Genomic DNA, 26,307 nt, shown 5'->3' on the forward strand with positions numbered 1-26,307 from the left:
AACCAGAGGTTCAGGGTCATTCACAACACGTTCAGGAGATCAATGGAGACCATCTCTAGGTACTTCAAGCAGGTGCTTTTTGCTGTTGGGGAGCTTAGAGGAGAGATGACCAGGAGACCATCTGGCCAGACTCCACCCAAGATTCGTGAAAGCCCAAGATGGTATCCATACTTCAAGGTGAGCATTGACAATATACACTTTTCATGGCTTGATATGCTTGTATTGTTCAATTTGAGCACTAACACAGGCTTATGATGCCATTTTCAGGATTGCATTGGGGCAATAGATGGTACTCATGTCACTGCTAGAGTTCCTAGGTCACAGTCTACAGCATACATGGGGAGGAAGCACTACACAAGCCAGAATGTGCTTGCTGTTGTTGACTTTGATATGAAGTTCACATACGTGCTGGCTGGCTGGGAGGGGTCAGCGCATGATGCTAACATTCCCAGTGACAGCATGAGTCGATCTGATGGGATCAACATCCCCAACGGCAAGTTCTACCTTGGAGATGCTGGCTATGCATGTCGGCCAGGTGTCCTTCCACCCTTCAGGAAAATCAGGTACCATCTCAATGAGTTCTCTGGTAGGAATTATCCTAGGACTGCACAGGAGCTGTTTAATCTCAGACACTCTAGCCTTAGAGTAACTGTTGAGAGGGCATTTGGAGCTCTGAAGAATAGGTTTAAGATCCTAGATCAGAAGCCATTTCACCCATACTCCACTCAGATTAAGCTTGTTCTTACTTGTTGCATTCTGCATAACTGGATCCTCCAGTGGGGCTTTGATGAACACGTGCCTGAGGAGGAAGAGGTCGGGCCTGACAATGTTGTTAGCTCCGGCCATGGTGTGGAGGCATTTAACAATGATGCTTGGAATAACAAAAGGTTACTCAATCTTCCCCTCCCCTCCCCTCCCGTGTCGCTCTTGCAAGCGACCGGGGGGAATCCTAGCCGCCGTGACTCAACCTCCCCTTCCTCTGCTCTCCTTCCTCGCCGCCGCCCAGCGACACCATCGGGCAAAGCCCGGCGGGTGGGGCGGTGGCGGGGCCTCTTCTTCCTCCCCCTCGTGCTCCGCGGCTGGCGCGAGACAGCCGGTCGAGTGGGGGCGCCGGTCTTTGGCGGGGCCGGCGGCGCGGCGGCGTGCTCGGAGTTCGGCGGCGGGGTTTCCTGATGGGAACGCGACATCGAGCGACGGGCCCGTTTGTGGCGTGGCGACCGTGGGGGTTCCCGATCTGGGCGGTGGCATGCTGGCGCGGATCCGGCTCCTGGATGGCGGCGGGCGGCGCGGGGCGGTGGTCGAGGTCGGTCTTGACCTCGGAGTGGGGTGGTCTGCAGCGGCGCTGCTGCAGCCTGGTGGTTGTCCGATCTGCGCGCGGCAACGGCGGGTCAGTGCAGGATTTGAAGAAGAAGAAGAAGAAGAAGAAGAAGAAGAAGAAGAAACACCGATGAACTATCCCCTATTTAGCCAATGGCTCTTAATAATTTGAACTGTCATTTGATAGTAGTTAGGATGAACTGTCATTTGTTTAACTAGCTGGCACTACATGTTCAGATTGTGTGTGGTAAGCTCACCACCAGTTAGAAGTGATGACAACGCCTTATGCAGGTTGCAACCAAACACCATGTCATATGTGCGCCTAATGCAATGCGGGTCAAAAATGGTTGTCTTGTGCAACTAAGGTACATGCAGACAACCAAACTATGTGCATCTGGAGTCTTTTTGCCTGCATCCCCTCAAACCGGCTCACTAGAGCTAGGTTCGCCGGGCCAGCCTCGATTGACAATGTAATCAAACACGCCCTTTGTGTCTTAACGAAGGGTTCTACAGTTATGAAATATTTATTCATATACGTGTGAAGCTTACATATACCTGAAGCTGGTTGCGGGATGATTCTTGTTTTGGTGATGAGAGAACAGACATATGCAGATTGCTATGGACTCCATAAGAGACGATATTGCACGAAAACAAAGGCAAAGATCAATCAACCCAAGGCTGTTGTGTACATGTAGTGTACGTATAGAACCGGATCATTTAGGAGATTGTGTACTCTCCAGTACTGTCATCACTTAGTCGCCGTCCATTGTCACGGCAGGGTGGGTGCACGGCTGCACGCCTTCAACCTTCGACAAGTAGCTGGTCGGTCAGAGGAGGGCAATCGGCGGCCGACCCTATCTCTATGTAGACGACACATGGCAGTGCAAGGGAGAGCAGCCATGGCCAACAGGTTTGTCAATGAAAGACCTCCAAAAAGCACCGGCCAAGCCTTGCCTAATTAACTACAAATGGTGGTGCTCAACTAATCTAGAAGACAATAATACTATTTTCTCCATTTCAAAATATAGTGTGCCTGCGTTTTTCGATGTCCAACTTTGACCATAAATTTAACCAACAAGACCGACTGTGACGGGAGAAAAAAATTATATAATTGAAAACTTCTTTCGAATACGAACTCACTGATATAACTTTTGCTCCCGCCGTAGTCGGACTCGTTGGTTAAATTTATGATCAAAATTGAAACACGAAAATAAAGGAAGCAGCATATTTTGAAACGGAGGGAGTAAAACATTGGTGGTGCAATGGAATTCCAACATGATCGTTTCATACGCAAAGTGTTTGTATTGGCTCGACTGTGTGCAACAAGTATATAGTACTAACTAAATTTGTTAGTTTGTTTGTAGGTGAATTTATGTTATCATCAATACAAGGAATTTGTATGTACAAAACAGCCAGGCTTACTGTACATAGTTCGTGTTTTCAAACGTACTATCCATTTCTTAACCTGCTTTAACAGAGAGGTATCATTTACTTTATATGGTCTAGCGCTTCTCTACTCCACTACTAATTCAGTCGGATGCTACTATGTCCCTTGATACGTATTCAATTTTTCTTTCTGGGTTTAACTCTGCTACAAGCTTGCCCTCCAAACAAATGATGCATATGAAGCAAGGAGAAGGAGAAATAAGCTAGGTTCACAACTTCACTATTCAGGTATATTATCCCCTCTCGATTATTGCACTAGCAATTAACAATAGAAGAAGGAGATATTTCAGTTTGGTGTGCGCAATCAGCATTGAAGTACTCCCTCCGTTTTTATTTAGTTCGCATATTAGCTTTGGTCAAAGTCAAGCTTTACAAACTTTGACCAAGTTTATATACAAAAATATTAAGATATACAATAACAAATCAACAACATTAGATTTATTATTAAATGTACTTTCACATCGTATAGATTTATTATGACAAATGTCTATATTATTTTCTATAAATTTGGTCAAACTTTATGAAGTTTGACTTCAGTCAACTCTAATATGCAGAGTAAATAAAAAAGGAGGGAGTAGTAAAATATCAATGGCCCGTTTGCTAGTCAAAATATAGTGGAATATAGCGGACCAGTGGATTTGTCCAGGTAGTGTCCGGACTGTCCGTTGGACGTTTGAGGCGAAAGGAGGGGTTCCACCGGTTGTAGATCAACCAAAACAAAAAACAAATTCCAAGCCTCGCTCACGCCGTCACGCGTGCCGTCCCCTCCCCTGCCCCCTCCCCCCTCCCCCTCCTCGGCCCCGTACCGCCTCGCCACGCCAGAAACCCTAGGAGGGGCAAATCGCCGCGGCGAGGGGGCGGGCGTCGTCGTCGGGCGCACCGGTCGCCGTAGTCGAACCCCGAGAGGAAGTGCACCTCCAAGATCTAGCCCTTCAAGCACAGAGTGGAGGTCGACCCAAGTTCTTCCATCGACGGGGCGCGGGGGTCGGGTGTCGTGGGGCGCCGGAGTCGAACCCGATCGAGCCTTCAAGCACCGGGTGGAGGTTGACGACAAGTTCTTCGATCGCTCGTGCGCGGGGGTCGGGTGTCGCGGGGCGCCGGTCTCGAGCCCGATTGAGCCCTTCAAGCACCTGGTGGAGGTCGACCACAAGTTCTTCGACAAGTCCCGGAAGAAGCTTGACGACCGCGAGATTCTACATCTGCAACTCCAGCGACCTCTGCTTCGAATCTATACAGTTTGACAACTCTGATCCACCATTACCTTGCTTAATTTTGCCCCTGCTAATCCCTGTTACTTCTGGTGCACCTGCAATCGGCGAGGTAGGATCGACGATAGATGTGTTGGTTCGTACCTATCGGGATTCGTCGCTAGATTCAGATTTCACATGTATCTATACTTCTTCAAGATGGTAAATTGGATGTGGGGCTGTCTTCAGGTTATCCTATTTTGCGAGCTTGTGGTTTGTGAGTAGGAAATTGGCATGCGCCGACACCTGAGAGAGCGTGGAGGTAGCACTACTTTTGGTAGAAATAAGTTGTATGGGCTTTCTCGTGCGTACAGGCTTTGAATTGCGCTGCGTTTGTTGTTTGGGAACTGGTATGTGCTGGAACATGAGAGGTTGTCGACATATCACTTAGTTTTGGTACAAAAGAGCTTCATTGGTTTTGCCACGCGTGGGTGGTTGTGACTTGTGGAAGTTTCTATTTGTTGTTTGGTAATTGGACTGTGTTTGCTCTGATAGTAGTTTTGGAGTTGTGGACGTAGATACTTCTTTTTGGTATAGATTGGTCGCATGCATTTTGCCGCGCTTGTGTGATTCTGACTTGCACAAGTTGGCAACTGTTGTTCGAAGATTAGGATGTGTTTTCTCTTATTGTAGTTTGGAGTCGGTGAAGTAGTGCTAAAGTTAGTTACACATTACTTGCATGGGATTTTCCTGCTTTGCTGTGGCTGTGACTCGCGCAAGTTTGTATTTGTGGTTTGGACATTGTGGTGTTGCTCTGATCGTAGTTTTGGAGTCGTGGACTAAGTGCTTCATTTTTGGTAGAAGTTAGTTGCATGGGTTTTACCACACAGATGTGGCTGTGAGTTACTCAAGTTTCTATTCGTAGTCAGAAATTGGCATGTCTTGCCCTGGTGTAGTTTTGGAAAACTGGGTGTAGCGCATAGTTTTGGTGAAAATTAGTTGTGCATGTTTTGCCCTGCCAGTGTGATTCACTTGTGTCATGTTTTATATGCTGGTGTTGTTGCATGGGTGTGGGGGTGTCATCCATTGCTTCAAAGTTCATTAGCAGCATTTATTAAAAACTTAGTCACTCTAATATTCGAGCTCAAATGACTCCTGGGTAAGCATATTCATCCACGCTTTGTCCAATCCATGGTATAGCTTGCATTAACAAACACAATATTGCCAAACTGGCTTATGGTTTACTTACTTCATTAGCAAGTACTAATGGTGGTATATGATGGGAAAAGATATGTTGGATGTACTTGAACTAGAATTAAGGTAGGTGTAAAATGACCACACTAGCCTGCATAATGTTACAGTTAACTAATTTATTATTGTTTCACAGTGTAATGAACTTTCTTGGCAAACCATTCAATAATTTACCCGTCCTGGGATTTAAGCAATTGGGTAGAAATGAACTCAACTCTGTAGAATGAGTAGCGACATCCACACTGGTTCTTTGGGGATGGTAACTCACTAAATTAGGTAGGCGTATACCCAAAAAAAATTAGGTAGGCATATTATAGGAAATGCATCATTTTTTCTCCTATAAATTAAGTTATCTTTTAGCGAATTAATGTAAGACTATATATAAAATTTAACGCTCTCTCTTTGTAAGATGTGGTGCCATTCTACTTGGTTAGTAACCATTTAGATTTCTTGTTGCGTCCAGGAGCAGTGTAGAGTCAGGAGTGGAGTGATTCCGAGCAGCCACTGAATCTGGGCCGATAGTGAGGTGCTGTTGTATTCTGGTTCGGCTTGACGCGTTGAAGTCCAAGTCAAACGGTGGCACAGATTACAATTTCCTCCCCCCCCATTTCAGCCTTGAAAATGAGGATTATGCAGTTTGCTTTCCGGAGGATATGTTCCCTGATTTCATCTGATGCAAACCGCCTTAAGCCGTGTTTGTCTCGTCACTTTTCTACCTTTGAAAATTTTGATGCCTATCCAGTCAGTAATGCAATGTAAGTTTTTCTTGGATGTACAATTGCACTCATTAATTGATTCATTACTGGATTGCATTCATGTAAATTTTTCTTGCATGTATGGTTTTTTCTGTTTAGTTGGCATTCTAGGGAAGTCGACATGAAGGATCTTGGAGATCCTGTCAATTTCTTTGGCAGGAACCGAATGTTTGATTCAATATTATACAACAAGCTTGTAGGCAGACCTAAAAGCAAGGACGGAAGGGAGATCAATCCGTATCTTGCCAAGATCATCAAGATGAACCCAAGAATGGTGTCTGAAATATTTGCTTATGCACTGAGATCGTTGGCGGTTATTACTGTGGAAAACCATCGGATGGGGGTTCCTTTAGGTGCTGCTGTGAAGCTATCTAACCTGAGGATCTCTTATTCTCATGGTAAGTTTGTCTTGCTCAATATCCTGCCAAAGTCACCCGGCTACAAGGGTTTGACTCTGCAACAGAGATGTAATGATTGGATAGCAATAAGAGATCTTGTGAAGCAGTTGGTTGAGGAGGTTTGCGGGAGTGGTGTTCAATATCCTGTGGATTTTGCCCACTGGCTTGAGAAGTTGGGTGAGCCTCAGCCACAAATATTCATGATACTATACCATACCGTGTTCCTAAGATCGAATGCCCGTTTCTATTACCATGTTTCGCTGGATCAGTTCTGCAGAAAGGAACCAAGGGGCAAGTTCAACATTATTATGAATGATTCTGAATTGCGTGAGTTGCTGAGGGAGATAGGTGACCTTAGAGAACTGTTAAACCTTGCCGAACTGAATGAGTTTCTGAAGTGCTGTATAGCAGGTGACGATGGAACTCAAGCAGCTGCTTCTAAATATCCAAAGGGCGGGCAACCAAGCAATGGTACAGGCCAGCAGGGTCAAGCACCACCAGCCACAGGCCAGCAGGGTCAAGCACCACCAGCCACAGGCCAGCAGGGTCAAGCACCACCAGCCACAGGCCAGCAGGGTCAAGCACCACCAGCCACAGGCCAGCAAAGTCAGCCATCTCAAGCCACAGGCCAGCAGGGTCAACCAGCTGCTCGAGGTGGCCAGAGTCAAACGTTCAATTCAAGTAATGCTCCACCACAAGGTCAGCCATCTCAAGCCCAAGGGAACTCAATCCCACAAGGACAGGCATTGCAAACTCAGGACCCTTATGCACTGCTTCAGCAGGCCAGACTCAAAGGTGGGCACACCTTGGTTGCTGTCCACCGCAACAGCCCTGTGCATGGTTGCCAAAAAACATGTGTAGGCTTCTCTTTCATTCAAAGATCGATGTTGAATCGCGGTCAATTATTCAGATCGTCTATTTCATGTTCCTTCCCTTCGACCATACAGTTCTTGAGCTCTTCTGCAAGAAAGGGATTCAGCATCAATTGGACATGGAGTGCTTGTTTGGTGAGACTAGGGACACATGGAAATTTGCAATAGACCAGCATAAATATGATGTTCAACAAGAATGGGACTTACCAGAACCAATCAACTAGTCCTAGAAGATGGTATACAAGCCCCTGATGACAAGAGTGTAGCATCAGTTGCTGCAAGATCTTAACAAGCAAGCATGTCCTGGTGAGGAGCAGCAGCTATGGATGAACAATCCTGGTGAAACGTTTCCTTTTTCCTGTTGATCTGGTCCCTTCCCCGGAAAGGAGGGACTAATTTGGTGATGTTCTCTATCCAGTGATGTAATGGTGCTAGAACTATCATTTGCACTTTGTTGAGCATGATAAATGTTTTTTTTGTGTGTTTTTTATGTACAAATGTGGAATGAATCTGCTTTTTGAGCTGAAAGTACAAATATTGTCTACTGATGATGTGTTCTTATGCACATGATGATGTTTCGTTGATCTGGTCTTGAATGAGGATGTCTGTCCAGTGATGTAATGATGGTAAAATGATCCCATGCACTTGTTGAGCAATACAAATGTTTTGACGTATAAATGTTAAACGGATCCACTTTTTGAGCTGAATGTGCAAATCTTGTGTTGCGTCCAATTTATTGTTATGTTGTACTGCTGCATCAGCTGTAGACCAGTCAGTTGATGACCATGTCTGCCAATGACTGGAGAGGTGCGTTGTGTCTCCTGTTTAGTAACGACGCAATCAAGAGAGTGGATTATACTGATGGAGACATAAAATAATCCACTTTACAAAGCAACCCCGCAATCAAGAGAGTGGATTACACTGATGGAGACATAAAATAATCCACTTTACAAAGCAACCCCTTTCTGTTGCTTGTATGGATCCCAAAAAATTCATGGAGCTAACCCATGGTACCTAGACACCATATGTGCAAATACATGGGGTAATGTAGTTCAAATTTTAGTCACCATGTTCCATGCATTTTCTGACCTAAATGCCAAAAGCGATCAAAATGATATTTGCATTCTTCCACTTTTTCAGGGTTATTATATACCATCAATAACCACCATATCGGAAGATCAGCCCCAAGGGAATTCATCTTGACCAGTAACAAAGATAAAACCAAAAATCAATGCCAATTGATGTGAACAAGTTTCACTATTGCAAAGTAACTTCCCAGCCTAACTTCTCTTGACTCGTCTTCTTTTTGACTGAAGAGACACGCACATAGCAAATTTGACAAAGTTTGGCAGCACAGAATGAGCACACGGAGCTCTTAATGCCACTTCCTGTAGCTCCACGCGGTGACTGCGCCGATGGCAAGCCAAAACGCTGGTCACCCCCACTGTGCCGCCGGTCCCCTACCACCGGCGCCGCGCCGTCCGCGCACAGTGAACTCCCCAGCGTGTCCCCCTATCCCCCTGTTCTCGCCAAAGCCCTTCGTTGCTCCTCCCCTGTCTCCAGGAGCTCGCCGGACCCCGACCGCCCATGCGCGGCACTGCTCGGCCGACCACCAGCTACCGCCGTCGCTTGGCCGCTTCTTCCGAAAAATTCCCAGCACAACCGCTTAAGCCATCCCCCTCTCTGTGCCGCGTCCAGTCCTCGGCCCTCTCCACTGTCGCCGGTAATCACGCACCCAAGGCGCAATCATGGCGTCCCCTCGGCCCCGGCTGTTTAAGCCACCCCTGCGCTCGCACGCGTGCAAGATCCCATTACTATCCAAACTAGAAACCTCCCCGTGCAGGAATAGACCCATGTCCCCTTCCTTCTTCCTCTCCGGCGAGATCACCGCCGTCAGCCCCCTCCGCCATGGCGAGCTCGAAGCGCTTCCCCTCGCCAGTTACTTTACAACGCGTGATACACTGGTGAAGTCGTAGCTCCCCATAGACTCATTTACTCCGAGGGATGACCGGGAGCTCGACATCGACCTCGACCGATGAGCTCCTCCGCGGGAACCGATGCCGCTGTCGCCTGGGTCCTCCCCTGCGTCCGTGAAGTATTGCGTCTGATGCGCCTCGACTTACTAAGAGCACTGATGCCTGTCGCGCCGTGGGAGATGATCGGAGTCGCCGGGAATCGTCGTCGGCGTCGTTGCTGACGTCACGCGCGCGAGGTAGACGACGGCCTCGTTGAACCCGACAAGTGGGACCGCATGGCCCAGCTCGTCAGCCTCTGTACCGGCTTCCCCCGTGGCGCCTTCTCCTTTTTTTTTGAGGGGTGGTGGTGCCCTCTCTGCTCGCGGCTTTCCCGCAGGCCGGCGTATTTTCTATACAACACCATCCAGTTTCGGCCCACTTCGGCCCATCTTCGGAGAATTGCACCCGTGCCTGCAGTATTGCAACAGTGCACTTTCTGATTAATTCTCAAAAAAAAGTGCACTTTCTGATTTATTCGCAGAATAAATCAGACCCAAAGGTGAATATTTATTTTATAAAGCCCACGTTCATACTTTTCTGAGGCCGGTGCAATGCAATCCATTTCATTCATGTTGCAAGTCTCTAAATTCGCACATGTGCACATATTCTTTATTCTGTCATTCTCTGAATTATATTTTCAGATATTATCAATTCCTCCGGCGATCATCTATCTTTCTAAATGATCTTCACCCGAGGTAATCCAATCAACTAGCCTATGCCCCGTAACATTGCTCACGATTTTTTTTTGCATGATCTTTATCTTGATCTACATGCTAGAAGTGTGTATATGGTTTATGGTTTATATGGCTATGCTTTATGTGCTTGCATGGTATATATCCATATCCTTATATGCTTTGATTGCTAGATGAGTACTAGAGATGTGATATGTGCGTATGAGTATGGAATCTGATGATTCACTCTAGTCAAATGAATAAACTTGTCGAAAGTACATAGATGCCAACTTAAAAATAATGGTACAAAACCTTAACCGAACACTTACTTTATTTGCACCTGTTGAGCCCCCATGCCTAGCTTAGACATGGATTAGATACATTCATACTTTCCTGCGGTTACTATGCCTCACACTGTGCGGTAGTGATTGCTGATGGCTTACAACAACCGTTTTATATATTGATTGCACTATGACTATTATCCTTAGATGGAGTGTGGTTGTTATGTTATATAGTGATGTTGTCCTTTGTCATGATTATCCATCATTATAAAAATGTGATGAACCTGATTTATTTATTGTCATGATAAAGAACACACCTAATCAACACAACCGCCTCCATTAGGTAGATCGAGTCATAGTGCCGCTCAACCGAGATAAATAAATGCGACCACATTTGCCTTACCTAGGAAGGCCCTAACCTAATATATCACCAAACCTCTTATTTTCATCCTCATTGGGTACGACTAGATGACGTACATTGCCTAGGCCAGGTGAGCAACGTCTAACTTATGGGTGCGTTGGACAAGTAGTTGTTATTGAGTACTCGAATCTAGTTAAACCGGTCACGGTCAGGAATGCCCTGGGGCATTGGGTCCATATATGCGCCCCCATGACATTGTTGTCGATGATGCTATAGACGTGTTATGATGGTAGAACCGGTTTGTTGGAGTAACATTTGTCCACTCGCGAGGGAAGTGTATCGAGATACAAGACAAAGAGGGGGACTTCATGGTGTGGGTAAAATATACAACATCTGCAGAGTCTTAGCCTATTCGAATAGCTGCCTCCTCGATTATGGACACAATTTGCATTTGGCCACACTATTTATTTCGTCTGTGTCGAGTTTGGAGGTATGAACATCTTTAAATATAAGATTGCACGTGAACAAACTTGAAATAGGGGATATGTCATAATTTTGTGCAGGAACTGGATGACATGACATGTCATGACTTGGTATGTTAGCCATGATATGGCTAGGAGACCGATGATATTGATTGGTAGGAAAACATGAGAATGATCTTGAGTGATAATAAGAATAAACCTGAATAAGATGCATTTGCAGGAACATGCTTTATCCTCGTTATATTATATTTAGTTCAGTTATCTTGACAGATATGTTAGTGATTTCTTGATAGCTAGACTTGCCGTGATACTATTTATGCTTGCCATGCCATGTTAACTATAGTTGTTAAGTTAAATTTTTGCAGATTATGTTGGTAGGTCATGTTTTCTTTTTCTTTTCTTTTTTTGCAGGGGAGGTCATGTTTTCTTTGCTTGGGATATACTATGTTATTTGATTGAGCTTGCAGTACATTAAAAGTACTCACAAGACTTTTAACGTGGGCATCTTCAACTAATATGCAGCTAGAGTGTTCGTGTGCTAGAAGATTAATCCAGTTAGTCATGTGCGTTTATAGAGCCCATCCATGAGCCATTGTAACCACTGAAGTCTTCCGCTGCGATAATTTAAGCCACTGGTCTATTATGACAATGCCGTATAAACAATCTTGCAATAGCTCTGTAAACCTGAGAATATGTTGTCGTTAGCATTTCCATGTCATGAACTCAGTCATGCATGCTCGTTATCCTGGGCTGAGGTGTGGAAGTGCCCTCAAGGGTATGAGACAGTCACCATCATCCAAACCGATGAAGATCGGTAAAGGGATTTCTCTCCCAAAGATGCCTTGCCACCAACTTCCCGTTCCGGCCACAAAACGGATTCCCCATACACATTAGGTTGTGTTTCTAACAAAAAAGGTGTGCACCGACGCTCACTGCCCTTCTTCTTTGACCTCCACGACGACGAGGAAAGTGGGTCGAGCTGTTGCTGAAGCCATGTACGAAGGTTCATGTATAACAAGTACTGTACATGCCTACTGTCAGATCCTTGTATCTTTTTTTTTTGGTAAAATCTGCGTGTGGTTTCCCACAATAATATCTATGGAAACCCAAGTACCTTCAACGAGTAAGATTTTCTTTTGGTTATAATGACCAAAAAAAGTATCTTAACTAAGGATAACTTGTTGAGATGAGTCTGGAAAGGAAGTAAAATTTGTGTTTATTGTGGACAGGGTTAATGTATTGATCATTTGTATTTTCAAAAGGCTAACTTGGAGCCTCATGAAATGTGTTTTTGCTCTTAATTCTACTCTTGTTAACCTGAGTGGTTGTTCTGGTAGGACCTGCAGCAATGTTCTGGTAGGACATGCAGATACGGATGAGGAAGAAACCCTCCCGCCGTCGAGGCCCGAGGATATCATCGACGTGGCCGGTTGCTTGATCTTGCTGACGAAACCAGACTTCCATCCATGCCCTACTGTGCCTTTTTCGGTTTTCAAATTACAGTTCGTCTTGTTTGTGGTGTGAACAGTTGTCGTTATGGGCACGCGTCCTTTTACCGCGCTGTGATGATAGTACTTCCACACGCAGTTGTCCACAAGTCCATTGTCGTCCAGCCCGGTTAGGATACCTGGCTTTCACCCAGGCGACCCGGGTTCAAATCCCGGCAATGGAGATTTTTTTTCTTCCAGTTTTATCTTTTTTACTATTATAATAAAACACGAGGTCGTCGGAGCAGAGCTGAGCCAGCGCATCGCCCGTAGCTTTGCTCGGCACAGACACAACAAAGGGTAAGGCAGCAAGCAACCGTACAAATTTCTTCGGAGTTTCTAAAACGTTTTGGATTTTTGGCTAATTCTCATTCGACTGAATCTCGATTTCACTCTCAGTCGAGTTTTGAACCGCCTGATCGTCGTCCCCGATCTTTGCGCGCACCCGCACCCGCACCGTGTGGGTTGTCCGTCGCTCCGCTTTCAGGTGCACTTTTGGCCGCGGTACACAGTGGCGTTCAGCGCTGCTCAGTTCGTCCTTGTGCCAGCGCAGGCGGGAGGCGGTGGAGTGAGGCGAGCTGCTGTCGAGCTAACGGAGGGGGGCGGAGGCTGCCGTCGCGTCAAGCGGCGGAGGAGGAGATGGTGGGGATCGAGAGGACTCCAGCGGGGCTCTCCCTCACCGTGCGCGCCACAAGCTTGCAGTTGTAGTGGCCCGCGGGGAGGAACCGTCTGAGCGTCGCCGGCCCGAGATAGGCACGGCGAGCCCTCTCCCTCCCCATGCTGCTCAATGCTTTCTCCTCTCGCTCGCTCGTCCCGCTTCGATTTTTTGCACCCACCTCTCACTCTCAGCGCGGCCGGCTTTGTCGAAAAACCTCTCGGCGCGCCTGCGTCCTCTTCCCCTTCTCGTCGCTTCACCGTCAGTTCATCACTGATCCGACGGGGAGCTAAGTATGTCAGGGATCAAAAACCTGAGGCGCGCGGCAAATGTCTGTCCGCTGCCTTTTGTTCAGGGACAAAGTGAGTCGGTTCTTTTTGTCCGTAGGCAGTGCTGGTGATTTGATTCAGTTCATTGATGAGAGCTAGGTAGGATGTAATATTATTCAGGTCAGTGTTTTCTCCACGCATTCAGCATATGCTTCATTCCATTTTCTAGCAGCTTATAATATTGTTAAGGATCGACCTCAACTTTGTCATGTCGTGTAAAAAACACAACAAAATTTGCTGGAATTTGGTGTGGCATCTTGAGTTACTGACAAAAGTTTGCACTGAAAAATGTCAAGCTTAGCAGAGGAGAAGATGGAGCAACGGCCACTCGAACTATATGCTCTAGAAGATGGAGCAATGGCCACTGAGAAATGTCAGCCGTCACCTCGTTTTGTTCTCCACCTATTCAGTTCATTGACGAGTGCTGGTTTGCAGGGTCCTATTTTCAGTTTGTAACTCTAGTCATTCTGTCGAACAGCTCTCATGCGCCATGAGGAGGCCAGAACTGGGTGGTCGCATGACGCATCAACCGGAGGCGCTGGACGAGGCCATGGTGCCGCGCTCCGCCACGCTGGGCACCAACGCCAGCGTCGTGCTGCCGGGCAAAGATGGAGGACGCACGCTTTCGTGCCCCGAAGCCGCCGCCCCTTGTCATCCCGGCACGCGTCCGCAGCTTGGTAGGCGCTCACACGACTCCGGGCTCCCCTTGACCATCCGGGCCGCCGACACCCACGCCGGAGGCCACCACCCTCGTGCTTACGGTGATGTATGTTGGCCGATAAAGCCACGGCGATCGTGTCGGGTGCGCGTGCACGCGCCGGGCGCATCGGGTGCGGACCGGACCGAGCCGGATCCGTGGCAAGGGGGTGCGTGTGTGCGTGCGTGTAGTAGCCTGGAGTGCGCGCGTGTGTGTGCACCCAGCGGGCGTGTGTAGGGATTAGGTGCAGGCAGTTGAGGGATCGCGAGGCGGGCGTGATCGCCGCGAGCCGTGCGCGTTCGTGCGCGTGGTGGCCGCGAGCGGAGCGGGCCGATCGGGGCGCCGGCTCACCTGGGTCGTGCCCAGCGCAGGCCCAGCTATATAATGCCTCGAGCTGATCATTGTAGCTCGAGAGAAACAAGGATCGCCGTTGCTGCGGCGGGGCGTACGTGCGCCAGAAAGTCCACCGTGCCCACTGTTGACACCAGATTTTGGCATGGTGACGAATCCGGGTTCGTATGCAAAAGTTAGAGGCAACACTTCGCGAGCCGGCCCTGAGTGAAAAAGTATTTGGCCTTTGCCGGGTGAATGAAAACCTTGCCGGTGTGAAGGCTTGCCGGCGGAGAAGCTTGCCGGTGTGAACTCTTGCCGGGTAGAAACCTTGCCGAGGTAAAACCTTGCTGATGTGAAATCTTACCGGAGGAGAAACCTTGCTAGGGAGGAACCATTGCCGGGGTAGAAATCTTGCCGGGGTGAAACCTTGTTGGTGTGGAAAGCTTACCCGGGTGGAAGGCCTGCCGGGGTGGAGGCTGTGATAGTCAAGTCGGCGAGAAATTGAAGATGGGCTCAGAAGCTAATTCAGATGATCTTGGATGGAAAAGTATCCTACACGGAAGTTATGCGTCTCGTCAAAACGATCGATTTTGATATAAAGATCGTCTTAATCCGAGGTCGTATGCAAAAGTTAGAGCCCGCACGGCGAGACTCTCCAGCGAGCAAAGTGTGACGCCTCGAACCAGACACATATATGGGTGTGTCCGATGAGCTGCGTGAGTAATTATCTGTTTTGCACGAGCGATTTGACCCTTGAGATAATCTATAATGAAAAAACGTTCAACATGAAAGATGTCCGTCTCGTCGAAACGGTCAAGATTGCTTTTGGGCTCGATTCCATCCGAGGTCGTTTACTACCGCAAAAAGGATTCGCAAGGTACAGCCAGTTTAAACCGAACAGTTTTGGAAAGTTCGGATAAAACCAATCCGAATTTGACTAGGATTTTTGGACGTAAATTAATGTAATTTTCTTGTAAGGAAAACCTAGATGAATCCTTTGCTTGTACGGGAAGTCCAGCCGCCTCTTATATATGTTGGGGGTGATGGCCGATTGAAACAACACACAATCGAACAAATCAATATACTACTTTTTCATCTGCGTTTTATCTCTCCACCGTTTTTCTCTCTCGTTCTTCGCTGTTCTTCGTGTTTGAGAGCTGTGAATCCCGAGGCTCTAGGGGCGAGCGAATCGACCTAGGACAGCCCATAGCCGCCGCCAATCCTTGACGGGGTCCCTCCCGGGTGCGCGGGGTTTCGGGTCTACAAAAGCGCCCACTGACTGTCTTGCGTATCGCGCTGTCGGTCGGGTCTCCTTCGACGTGAGCTGCGGTGCATCACCCCCGGCGTCGAGGGTACACGTGACATGTTCGTGTGTCAACACACTTTTTGGTGACTCCGCTGGGGATCAGAAGATCAATCATCATCATCCACCATGTCCGATCTTCCCAAGCCATCTGAGGTAGACGCCGATAACATCATTAAGCCCAGTCTTGATGAGATATCGGCCGATCATCGCCAAGTCTATGAGGAGTACAAGAAGGCGTGCGAAGAGAAGGATTTGTAGGAGTTCCTTGCGAAATTCAAGAAGGATCGCCAAGGCAACATCACTCCGATTGAAGAAATCAAATTCCCTCCTCTTTAAGCCGAGCAGGTTAAACCCGCTGTGAGTACTACCTTTTCTCCTGAGCAGTGGGCTGAGATTGAGAGTCGTATTGCTGATGGTAACAATCTGGTTTATCAAACTTTCATAGAAAATACTAATGCTCAGAAAAATATATCTCAATCATCTAGTGGTAATGATGGTGTAGCTGCTAATGTGCAAAACCCTAATCTGGCTTTACCTATTGCATCGGCGCCTCCCGTGCCGATGGCTTATTATCCTACCCAAACAAATCAGATTGTGACTGCACCCATTAATCCTATTATGAGCATGCCAGGTTCGGTGGCAACACCGAACCAAACCCTACCTACAGTTACAACCACTCGGCCATTACCGAACTATAGTTCGGCATACATGCCACAGTTCGTACCTACTGCTAGTAATCTTACTCCTCCTATGTCGCTGCCACAAGTTGCATCGTCCACTGTGGATGATGGTCTAGCTAATCTTAGAGGGGAGATGGCTAAGATGCTTCGAGAGAATTTTGGAGTTGAGTTACCTCGGAAACGGATTTACCAAAAGCCGTACCCCGAGTACTTTGATGCCATCCAGTGCCCTCCGGGATATAAAATTCCAGATTTTCTTAAGTTCAATGGAGAGGGCACAAAAACCACATGGGAGCATGTTAGTCAATACTTGGCACAAATAGGTGAAGCAGGCTCACTAAATGAGTTGAAAGTGCGTTTATTTCCTCTATCATTAACTGGTACCGCATTTTCATGGTTTTCTTCTTTACCACATGGTTCCATTCGAGTTTGGTCGCAGCTAGAGCAGAAATTTCATGATCACTTTTATAGCGGCGACAATGAACTCAAGTTGTTACATCTAACATCGGTTAAACAGAAGCATGATGAATCAGTCTCCGATTACGTCAAGAGATTTGGAGAAACAAAAAACCGGTGTTTTAGTTTGGTGATAACCGAGAGAGATTTGGCAGACCTAGTGCTGAGTGGTTTGAGGACTCCCATTAGAGAAAAGCTAGAAGGCTATGAGTTCTTAAATATCAACCAAGTCTTACAAAGGGCTTTGGCTCAGGAAAGCCGAAGCAAAGATCTCAAAGAAGTGCATAGATACAAATCCGATCGTCCAAAGATGAATATGGTCGAATATGATAGTGATCACTCGGACGATGAGGGTGATGTTTTTGCTACTGAATTTGTTTGGCCATCTAAAGCCAAACCCTTTACTTGCAATGATCTGAACCGATTCATAAGAATCGTGATGAAGAGATGAAGTTTACTTTTAACATTGCTAAGTGTGATAAAATATTTGATGCTTTGCTACAGGCTAAGATTATTAGAATATCTCATACTTTACCGCCGTTTGAAGAGCTGAAACGGCGCGCTTATTGCAAATATCATAATTCTTTTTCTCATGCTACTAACGATTGCAATGTTTTTTGACGGCAGATACAATTGGCCATTAATGACGGACGATTGAACTTTTCTGAGATGCAAGTTGATAAACAGTCTTTTCCAATGAATGCCATGGATTTGGAGGGAAAGAAGCTACTCATTCGGCCGGAGGTTGCTGAATCTGCTAATAAAGCTAATGTCATTGTTGGTGAGCCAGGAAAGACAAGGAGGGCGACAAGGTCTTGGGGAGACAGGTTGTGCTTGACAAGCAACCCTGTGGCAAGGAGACAATCAAAGTCACCATCAAGAACCCTACACTCGGGGGGGCAACCGCAAGCGCAAGAAAATACTCGTGTTAAATTTGTCAAGCCCAAAAGTCCAGAAGTTGGCAAGTGGAAGACGAATGAAGCTAAAGTGCAGCACAAGAAAATCAAGCCAACTTTTGATATGTTGTTGTCTAAGTATGCCAATCATGAAGCCGGTTCTAGCTCTAACCGGTCACCAAAATTGAAGCGCTCAAGGTCACCTCCTCGGGAAGAATTTCAGCATCATGCAAGGCCATATGGGTCGTGGGCGCCGGGACCATGGGTACCGCCTCTCCCCTATGTACCATATTACATGGGAGACTTCAATGGAGGATGGTGGCAGCCCCCAATGGCCCCTTATGCTTTTCATCCGGGTTGGGCAGAACAAAGGAGGCCCATTCATGAGAGACTTTCTTATCCCACACGAGGCCGTTTGAACAATAGTGTCAATCGGCCAGTGCAAGATAATCAAAAAAGGGTCGGCAAGCAAGAATGGTGTGTTAAGTCACCAAATGCTGTAACGGTCGAGTCAAGCAAAGGCAAGGAAAAAACCGATGCCGACTCACTCATCTTGGGCACCGAAACATTCACCATACAACGGCCGATTATGCATAGCAATCCGACTGAGCTGATACTTGCTATCGCACCAAAGCACTCGGCTAATGACCTTGAAGGAAACACCAGTCAAGTAAAGATGAGAGATCCTAAATACACTCAGCCAAAGTGGTGTCCTCCAGGGCTGACAAAAACACAAAAGAGGAAATTACAGAGGTTAAGGAGTCAAGAGATGACAGAACAAGAAGCCGAGAAGCAAAGGGATAAGTTGTTCAATGACACTCGGCCCATGGTGCCTACAAAACAAGTGTGGAGGCCTAAGCAAATACAAGATGCAGTTGCTTCTACACCTATCACAGCAGCACCTGCGCCACCAAAGGAGGACGATGCGACAGCTATTGCATCGTCTACGACACTTCTTACTTCTCCTTCACTTGGACAAATTTCAGAATTGGTGGATGCACTTGAAAAAGAGGATGATATGTTGGACTATGAGTCTACGTCGGTTCATGAAGGTATGGATATCAATATGGTATATTACTTACTTGCTGAGTTTCGTGTTGTCAATGAGGAAGGGGAGGTGGCTCAGCTGGATTTTGGCCCTAAAAATGCAATATTCGAGAAGCCAAAAGACCTAGTAACGCATCTGAAACCGTTGTATCTCAGAGGTCATATCAATGGATCATCGCTCACTCGGATGCTTGTTGATGGTGGTGCTGTGGTGAATCTTATGCCGTATTCGGTCTTCAAAAAATTGGAGCTGCATGATGAAGAGTTGATAAAGACCAACATGGTGCTCAATGGATTTGAAGGCAAAGAGAAAACTGAAGCCAAAGGTGTGATGTATGTGGAGCTCACGGTGGGAAGTAAAACTTTGGCTACCACATTCTTTGTCGCTGAGGTGCAAGGTAACTACAATGTCATACTAGGTCGTGATTGGGTTCATGCAAACCAGTGTGTGCCATCCACTATGCACCAGTTTTTGATCCAGTGGGTTGATGATGAAGTGAAAGTCATTCATGCGGATAACTCGACCTGTGTTGCTTTGGCCGAGGCATCGGTGGATTGGCAACACCCAAATGCTACTTGCTTGACGGGACGTGACTTGTCAGAATTCGACTTTCTCAGCGCAACCAAGAATGGTTTTGTGCCCATCTCTTTAAAGCCGACTGAATGCAATCGGCTCCAAGGTATGATATGTTTAAATGGATCCTAACTCAGAGTGGTTACAAAAGCGACTTGTAGAATATCAGTCCAATGAGAACGATATGTATGAGTCCATAGAAGAGTTAGATGATATGGATAAAATAGGACAAGGTTTTACATCGGCCGATCCATTGGAAGAGATAGATATAGGAGATGGTTCAACTCCTAGGCCGACATTTGTAAATGCAAATTTAAGAGCCGATCATAAAGCTAAGTTGATCGAGCTATTGAAAGAATATGTCTGTTGCTTTGCGTAGGAATATCATGAGATGCCAGGTTTAAGCCGAGAGCTAGTGGAGCATCGGTTACCTACAAAGGCTGGTTTTAGACCATATAAACAATTGGCCAGAAAGTTTAATCCAAAAACATATGACCGGATCAAGGAAGAGATTGGTCGTTTGCTTAAAGCTAATTTTATTAGACCTTGCAGGTATGCCGAGTGGATTTCTAACATTGTCCCGGTGGAAAAGAAAGGATCCGGCAAGTTGAGGGTGTGCATTGACTTCAGAGATCTGAATAGGGCTACACCCAAAGATGAGTATCACATGCCAATAGCCGATATGCTTATTAATGATGCTTCTGGACATAAAGTTATTAGCTTTCTAGATGGTAATGTCGGATACAATCAAATTTTTATGGCCGAAGAGGACATGTCCAAGACAGCTTTTTGTTGCCCTGATTTTCTTGGTTTATTCGAGTGGACAGTGATGATATTCGGATTAAAAAATGCTGGCGCCACATATCAAAGGGCTATGAATTTGATTTTTCATGATTTACTCGGTGTCATACTTGAAGTCTATATTGATGATATTGTTGTCAAATCGGACGCTTTTGAATCTCACTTGGCCGATTTGCATTTAGCTTTTGAAAGAATGAAAAACTATGGACTAAAGATGAATCCTTTGAAGTGTGCATTCGGTGTGTCAGCTGGTAAGTTTTTGGGCTTCATTATCCATGAAGATGGCATAGAGATTGATCCCAAAAAGATAGAGGCCATACAGAAAGTGGAAGCTCCAACATGCAAACGAGGTATGCAAAAGTTCCTTGGCAAGGTCAATTACTTGAGGAGGTTCATAGCTAATCTGTCAGGGAAGGTTGATGTGTTTACTCCTATCCTTCGGTTAAAGAATGATGTCGATTTCACTTGGGGGCAAAACAGCAAGAAGCATTTGATATGATCAAGAATTATTTGTGCACTCCTCCGGTGATGAAAGCACCCAAGCATAGGGAACCCTTCAGGCTTTACATTGCAGCAGAGAAAGGAGTTATTGGTGCTGTTTTGACTCAAGAAACCGAAAGAAAAGAGCATGCTATTACATATTTGAGCAGGCGCTTATTGGACGCCGAGACAAGGTATACATTTATTGAAAAATTATGTCTATGCTTATATTATGCTTGCACAAAATTGAGACATTATTTAGTGCCGAGTGCTTGCATAGTAACTTGTCAGACCGATGTCATTAAATACATGTTGCATAGGCCAATTCTTAGTGGTAGAATTGGCAAGTGGGCTTATGCTTTGATTGAATATGATTTGGCGTATGAATCTCTAAAATCCATGAAAGGCCAAATTGTTGCTATTTTCATTGTTGAACATCGGATTAATGACAAGCATGATATTGATATGAACCTTGTTTCAGTAGTACCATGGAGATTATACTTTGATGGTTCAGTTTGTAGCAATGGCCAAGGTGTTGGTATTGTTTATATCTCCTCATGGTGCTGTTTTTGAAGCCTCGTGCCGCCTAGAATATTTTTGCACAAACAATCAAGCCGAATATGAAGCATTGTTATTCGGCCTAGAGATGTTACTTGCTATAGGTGTTACACATATTGAGGCTTACGGTGATTCGTTACTAGTAGTGCAGCAAGTATCCAAAGTCTTTCAGTGTTTGGACGAATCACTTAATGTTTATCTTGATAAATGTCTAGATATAATTTCTACATTGGATTGTTTTAGCATTACTCATATATCTAGGCATGACAATTGGAGAGCAAATGAGTTGGCACAGCAAGCATCCGGCTATCATGTTGATCATGGCATGTTTCATATTTCTCAAAGACCGATGTCTTGTCTTGCCAGTATAGGAGAAGCCGAACCAGAACCCACTGATTCGGCCCTTAAAAAAACTCTAGTGCAGGTGACAATACCGACTGGAGGAAGCCCATTGTTGATTACTTGTGCAATCCGAGTGAAAGGGTGGACAGGTCTGTTCGGCGTATGGCTTTCAAGTATACAGTGAGAGATGACGGTCTTTATCGCCGAACAGTCAATGATGTTCTTCTAAAGTGCTTGGACGAGGACCAGGCAAGAGTTGCTATGGGAGAGGTACATGAAGGCATTTGTGGCACTCATCAGTCGGCTCTCAAGATGAAATGGTTATTGCGACGTGCTGGGTTTTATTGGTCGACTATGATTAATGATTGCTTCAGATATTATAAGGGGTGTGAAGTTTGTCAAAAATTTGGTGATATTCAATTGGCTCCTGCTGCTATATTACATCATATTATCAAGTCGTGGCCTTTCAGAGGTTGGGGTTTAGACTTCATTGGACAAATCCATCCATCTTCCTCAAAAAGGCATCGGTTCGTATTAGTGGCAACTGATTATTTCACTAAATGGTCTGAAGCAGTACCTCTCAAGAACATGACACATACGGAGGTAATTCAATTCATAACTGAGCACATTATTCATAGATTCGGTATTCCTCAAACATTAACTACAGATCAAGGTTCATCTTTTATGTCACACCAAGTCAGAGAGTTTGCCGAATCTTATAATATAAAGTTGCTCAATTCCTCTCCGTATTATGCCCAAGCTAATGGACAAGCCGAGTCTAGCAACAAAATTTTAATCAAGCTCATCAAGAAGAAAATTGAGGGTAATCCAAGGAGATGGCATGAGTTGTTGTCTGAAGCTTTGTGGGCACATAGGATCTCAAGGCATGGTGCTACGAAGGTGACTCCATATGAGCTAGTATACGGTCAAGAGGCTGTTTTACCGGTGGAAGTGAATTTGAATGCTTTGAGAATAGCCAAACAAAATGATTTATCGGCAGTAGACTTTTATAACTTGATGATGGACAATATTGATGAGGTTGCCGATAAACGTTTGGCTGCTTTGAAGGCCATAGAGAGGGACAAGTTAAGGGTAGCAAGGGCTTACAATAAGAAAGTTAAGTTGAAAAAATTTCAAGTTGGCGATCTCGTCTGGAAAGTAATTCTCCCGATTGGTTCAAGAGACAGAAAATTCGGGAAGTGATCCAAGTTGGGAAGGTCCTTTTAGAATTACAAGAATAGTTCCAGGAAACTCTTATTTGGTGGAATCCGTACAAGGGGCACTGTTATCTCGAGCTCTCAATGGCAAGTACTTGAAGAAATACCACCCAAGTGTGTGGCAAGAAGCCTAAGTAGGCAATGGCCGATATATGATTATCGCCCTTAGCACAAGCATGGCCGATACCTGATTATCGTCCTGAGGAAAATAAATGGCCGATGGGGTGTTGACATCGTCCTTAGAACAAACACAGTACAAGTTATTTTTTGGCACACAAGCTTTGCCGAAAAACGGGGGGCATGTGTTGACACCAGATTTTGGCATGGTGACGAATCCGGGTTCGTATGCAAAAGTTAGAGGCAACACTTCGCGAGCCGGCCCTGAGTGAAAAAGTATTTGGCCTTTGCCGGGTGAATGAAAACCTTGTCGGGGTAAAACCTTGCCAGTGTGAAGGCTTGCCGGCGTGGAAAGCTTGCCGGCGGAGAAGCTTGCCGGTGTGAACTCTTGTCGGGGTAGAAACCTTGCCGAGGTAAAACCTTGCTGATGTGAAATCTTACCAGGGGAGAAACCTTGCTAGGGAGGAACCCTTTCCGGGGTAGAAATCTTGTCGGGGTGAAACCTTGTTGGTGTGGAAAGCTTACCCGGGTGGAAGGCCTGCCGGGGTGAAGGCTGCGATAGTCAAGTCGACGAGAAGTTGAAGATGAGCTCAGAAGGTAATTCAGATGATCTTGGATGGAAAAGTGTCCTACACGAAAGTTGTGCGTCTCGTCAAAACGATCGATTTTGATATAAAGATCGTCTTAATCCGAGGTCGTATGCAAAAGTTAGAGCCCGCACGACGAGACCCTCCAGCGAGCAAAGTGTGACGCCTGGAACCAGACACATATGGGTGTGTCTAATGAGCTGCGTGAGTAATTATCTGTTTTGCACGAGCGATTTGACCCTCTGAGATAATCTCTAATAAAAAAACTTCAACATGAAAGATGTTCGTCTCATTGAAACGGTCAAGATTGCTTTTGGGCTCGATTCCATCCGAGATCGTTTACTACCGCAAAAAGGATCCGCAAGGTATAGCCAGTTTAAACCGAACAGTTTTGGAAAGTTCGGATAAAACCAATCCGAATTTGACTAGGGTTTTTGGACGTAAATTAATGTAATTTTCTTGTAAGGAAAACCTAGATGAATCCTTTGCTTGTACGGGAAGTCCAGCCACCTCTTATATATGTTGGGGGTGATGGCCGATTGAAACAACACACAATCGAACAAATCAATATACTACTTTTTCATCTACATTTTATCTCTCCACCGTTTTTCTCTCCCGTTCTTCGCTGTTCTTCGTGTTTGAGAGCTGCGAATCCCGAGGCTCTAGGGGCGAGCGAATCGACCTAGGGCAGCCCATAGCCGCCGCAATCCCTGACGGGGTCCCTCCCGGGTGCGCGGGGTTTCGGGTCTACAAAAGCGTCAGCTGACTGTCTTGCGTATCGCGCTGTCGGTCGGGTCTCCTTCGACGTGAGCTGCGGTGCATCACCCCCGGCATCGAGGGTACACGTGACGTGTTCGTGTATCAACACCTACTGCTCCTTCTCCTTCCTCCTTTCTTCTTCGTTGTGCGTCTATAAGAGAGAGAGAGAGAGAGAGAGAGAGAGTGTGAGAGAGCTCCGGCGAGCGAGGGAGAAGGCCGCGGCAACAACAATGTGGAGATGTACTCGTGCACCTCATCCCCATATCCCAAGAGCACACGCCGTGCCAGGGCCGGCTGCGGACGGACTCGAGCCCCCACAGCGGCAGGCAGTCGAAGGCGAAGACCCTTCTGGAGGCGCCGGAGACGACGACGAACGCTGGGGTGGCGTGGAGCTCGTGGTCCACATCCTTCGGATCCAACGCGCGTGTCCAAGGCCGACGCGTCGGCGTCCAAGCACGGCCGCCGCGGGTTCGGGAGCCTCCTGGCCGGCCGCGAGGCGCAGGAGCTGTACGAGGCGGACGTGAGGAGGGCAGGAGAGCGCGTCACTGCCGTCCATGTGATGCTGCTGAAGTTGGCAACAACCCGGGCGCCGATCGCCGCGAGCAGCATCGCCTCGACCTTCCCCTCGCAGCGGAAATAGCAGCAGCTGGAGAACCGAAGGCCATCGCCGCCCTCCTCCACCTTCCCGTTCTTCTCAGCGGAGCAGCACAGTGGCCGCGGCCACCGTGTCATCCTCCAATTCCTTCCCAAGACGGCAAGACGCCGGTCATAGCTGCCTTGTTCGCCGTTGAATGGTTAGCTGCTGCTGCTGTCCTTTCGCCTCGCTTGGTTGCTCCGGCCGGTGGCGAAGCGGCCCGCATTGCGCGTGCGCACCTTGGCTCGGCGCTGGCGGCCGGCAGAGCATGCCACAACGTAGGGGAGAGGAGAGATGTCGTGACAGCATATAGATTACACACTGACATGGGGATTCGGGACCGAGATATAGCAGTACAAGTCAAATACCAAATTCCGGTCAACATGCCATTGTGGACAAAACCAACTTCTAGTTTTCCAGGGGTGATTTGGCTGGTTTTGGATAGTTTTTTTTCTTTTTTTGACAAACTGGTTTTGGATAGTTTTTTCTTTTTTTGATAAACTGGTTTTGGATAGTTTTTTTTTTTTTGAAAGGTTTGTTTTGGATAGTTGACGGTAATATCCCGGTTTTCTGACTTGAGGGGGTGATGTGGCCGAAACTGGGTACTTCATAGGGTATCTATACTTTTTTTTTTATTTCGTGTAGGCGTGGCCTATAATTCACAAGATAATTTAAACATTTTCTTTCTGAATCTCCAATACATGAGGGATAGAGTGAAAGTCAGCGCCACATTCAGTTTTAGTGTCGTCGTATTCAGTTGATCAGGTTCAGTTACTTGTTCCTTTGTGATTCAGTCTTCCCGTTTCTTGTTCCTTTGTTCAGTCCCTGTAGCTGGAAAATTACAGATGATATGAAGCTTTCCATTCTTTCATGATACGGGCTTCCGAGAGCCCGTGGATCTGAGATCGAATGGTTGCATGGCGTGATTTTAGACCTATGGGTGTATCATTTTTCAGCCACTTTGTTATTCACTGTGGTTTTGTTCCTCTGTTCAGTCACTGTGGTTGCATCATTTTTCAGTCTCTTGGGCCTCTCTTTCCTTCAGTTTTTCAGTTTTTCAGTTTCTTCTGTTTGTTCGATCTTTTCTGGTCCTCAGCCGCTTAGTTGAATCACACTTTTACCCTTCTTTCTTTAGCTTCTCAGTGTACCTAATTTGCTTAACTTCTTTCCTAACTGTCTCATTTTTGTTTTTTACTCTTTAATCCTTTGTTAATCCTTTGTCTTTGCCATTGATCATTCTTTCTCCTGTCGCTGTTTCTTATCTCTTCAATCTTCATTTCTCTTTTTCTTAGTCCTTAATATCTCTTTGGTTGGTT

The 26,307-nt window shown here is 46.4% G+C and overlaps 1 protein-coding gene and 1 non-coding gene across 4 annotated transcripts; both read left to right on the top strand.

Moving 5' to 3' along the window:
• Positions 1–3,548: 3,548 nt before the first annotated feature.
• LOC119356874 lies at positions 3,549–7,810 on the top strand. Of its 3 annotated transcripts, XM_037623867.1 has the most exons (3): positions 3,549–3,998; positions 5,665–5,956; positions 6,056–7,810. In XM_037623867.1, exons 2-3 carry the CDS (start codon positions 5,823–5,825, stop codon positions 7,392–7,394), a joined length of 1,473 nt encoding a protein of 490 aa, XP_037479764.1. In that variant the 5' UTR covers positions 3,549–3,998; positions 5,665–5,822; the 3' UTR covers positions 7,395–7,810. The 3 variants fall into 3 exon arrangements, with proteins under 3 accessions (XP_037479764.1, XP_037479766.1, XP_037479765.1); XM_037623869.1 differs by having other exon boundaries at positions 3,549–5,956; positions 6,150–7,810; XM_037623868.1 differs by having other exon boundaries at positions 3,549–5,956; positions 6,157–7,810.
• A 4,824-nt stretch (positions 7,811–12,634) lies between these two features.
• Positions 12,635–12,708, top strand: TRNAE-UUC. The gene has a single exon. It is a non-coding gene; the product is annotated as a tRNA-Glu (tRNA).
• Positions 12,709–26,307: the final 13,599 nt, after the last annotated feature.

The sequence above is a fragment of the Triticum dicoccoides genome, chromosome 2A (genome assembly GCF_002162155.2).
Source record: "Triticum dicoccoides isolate Atlit2015 ecotype Zavitan chromosome 2A, WEW_v2.0, whole genome shotgun sequence".
Taxonomy (NCBI): Eukaryota; Viridiplantae; Streptophyta; class Magnoliopsida; order Poales; family Poaceae; genus Triticum; species Triticum dicoccoides.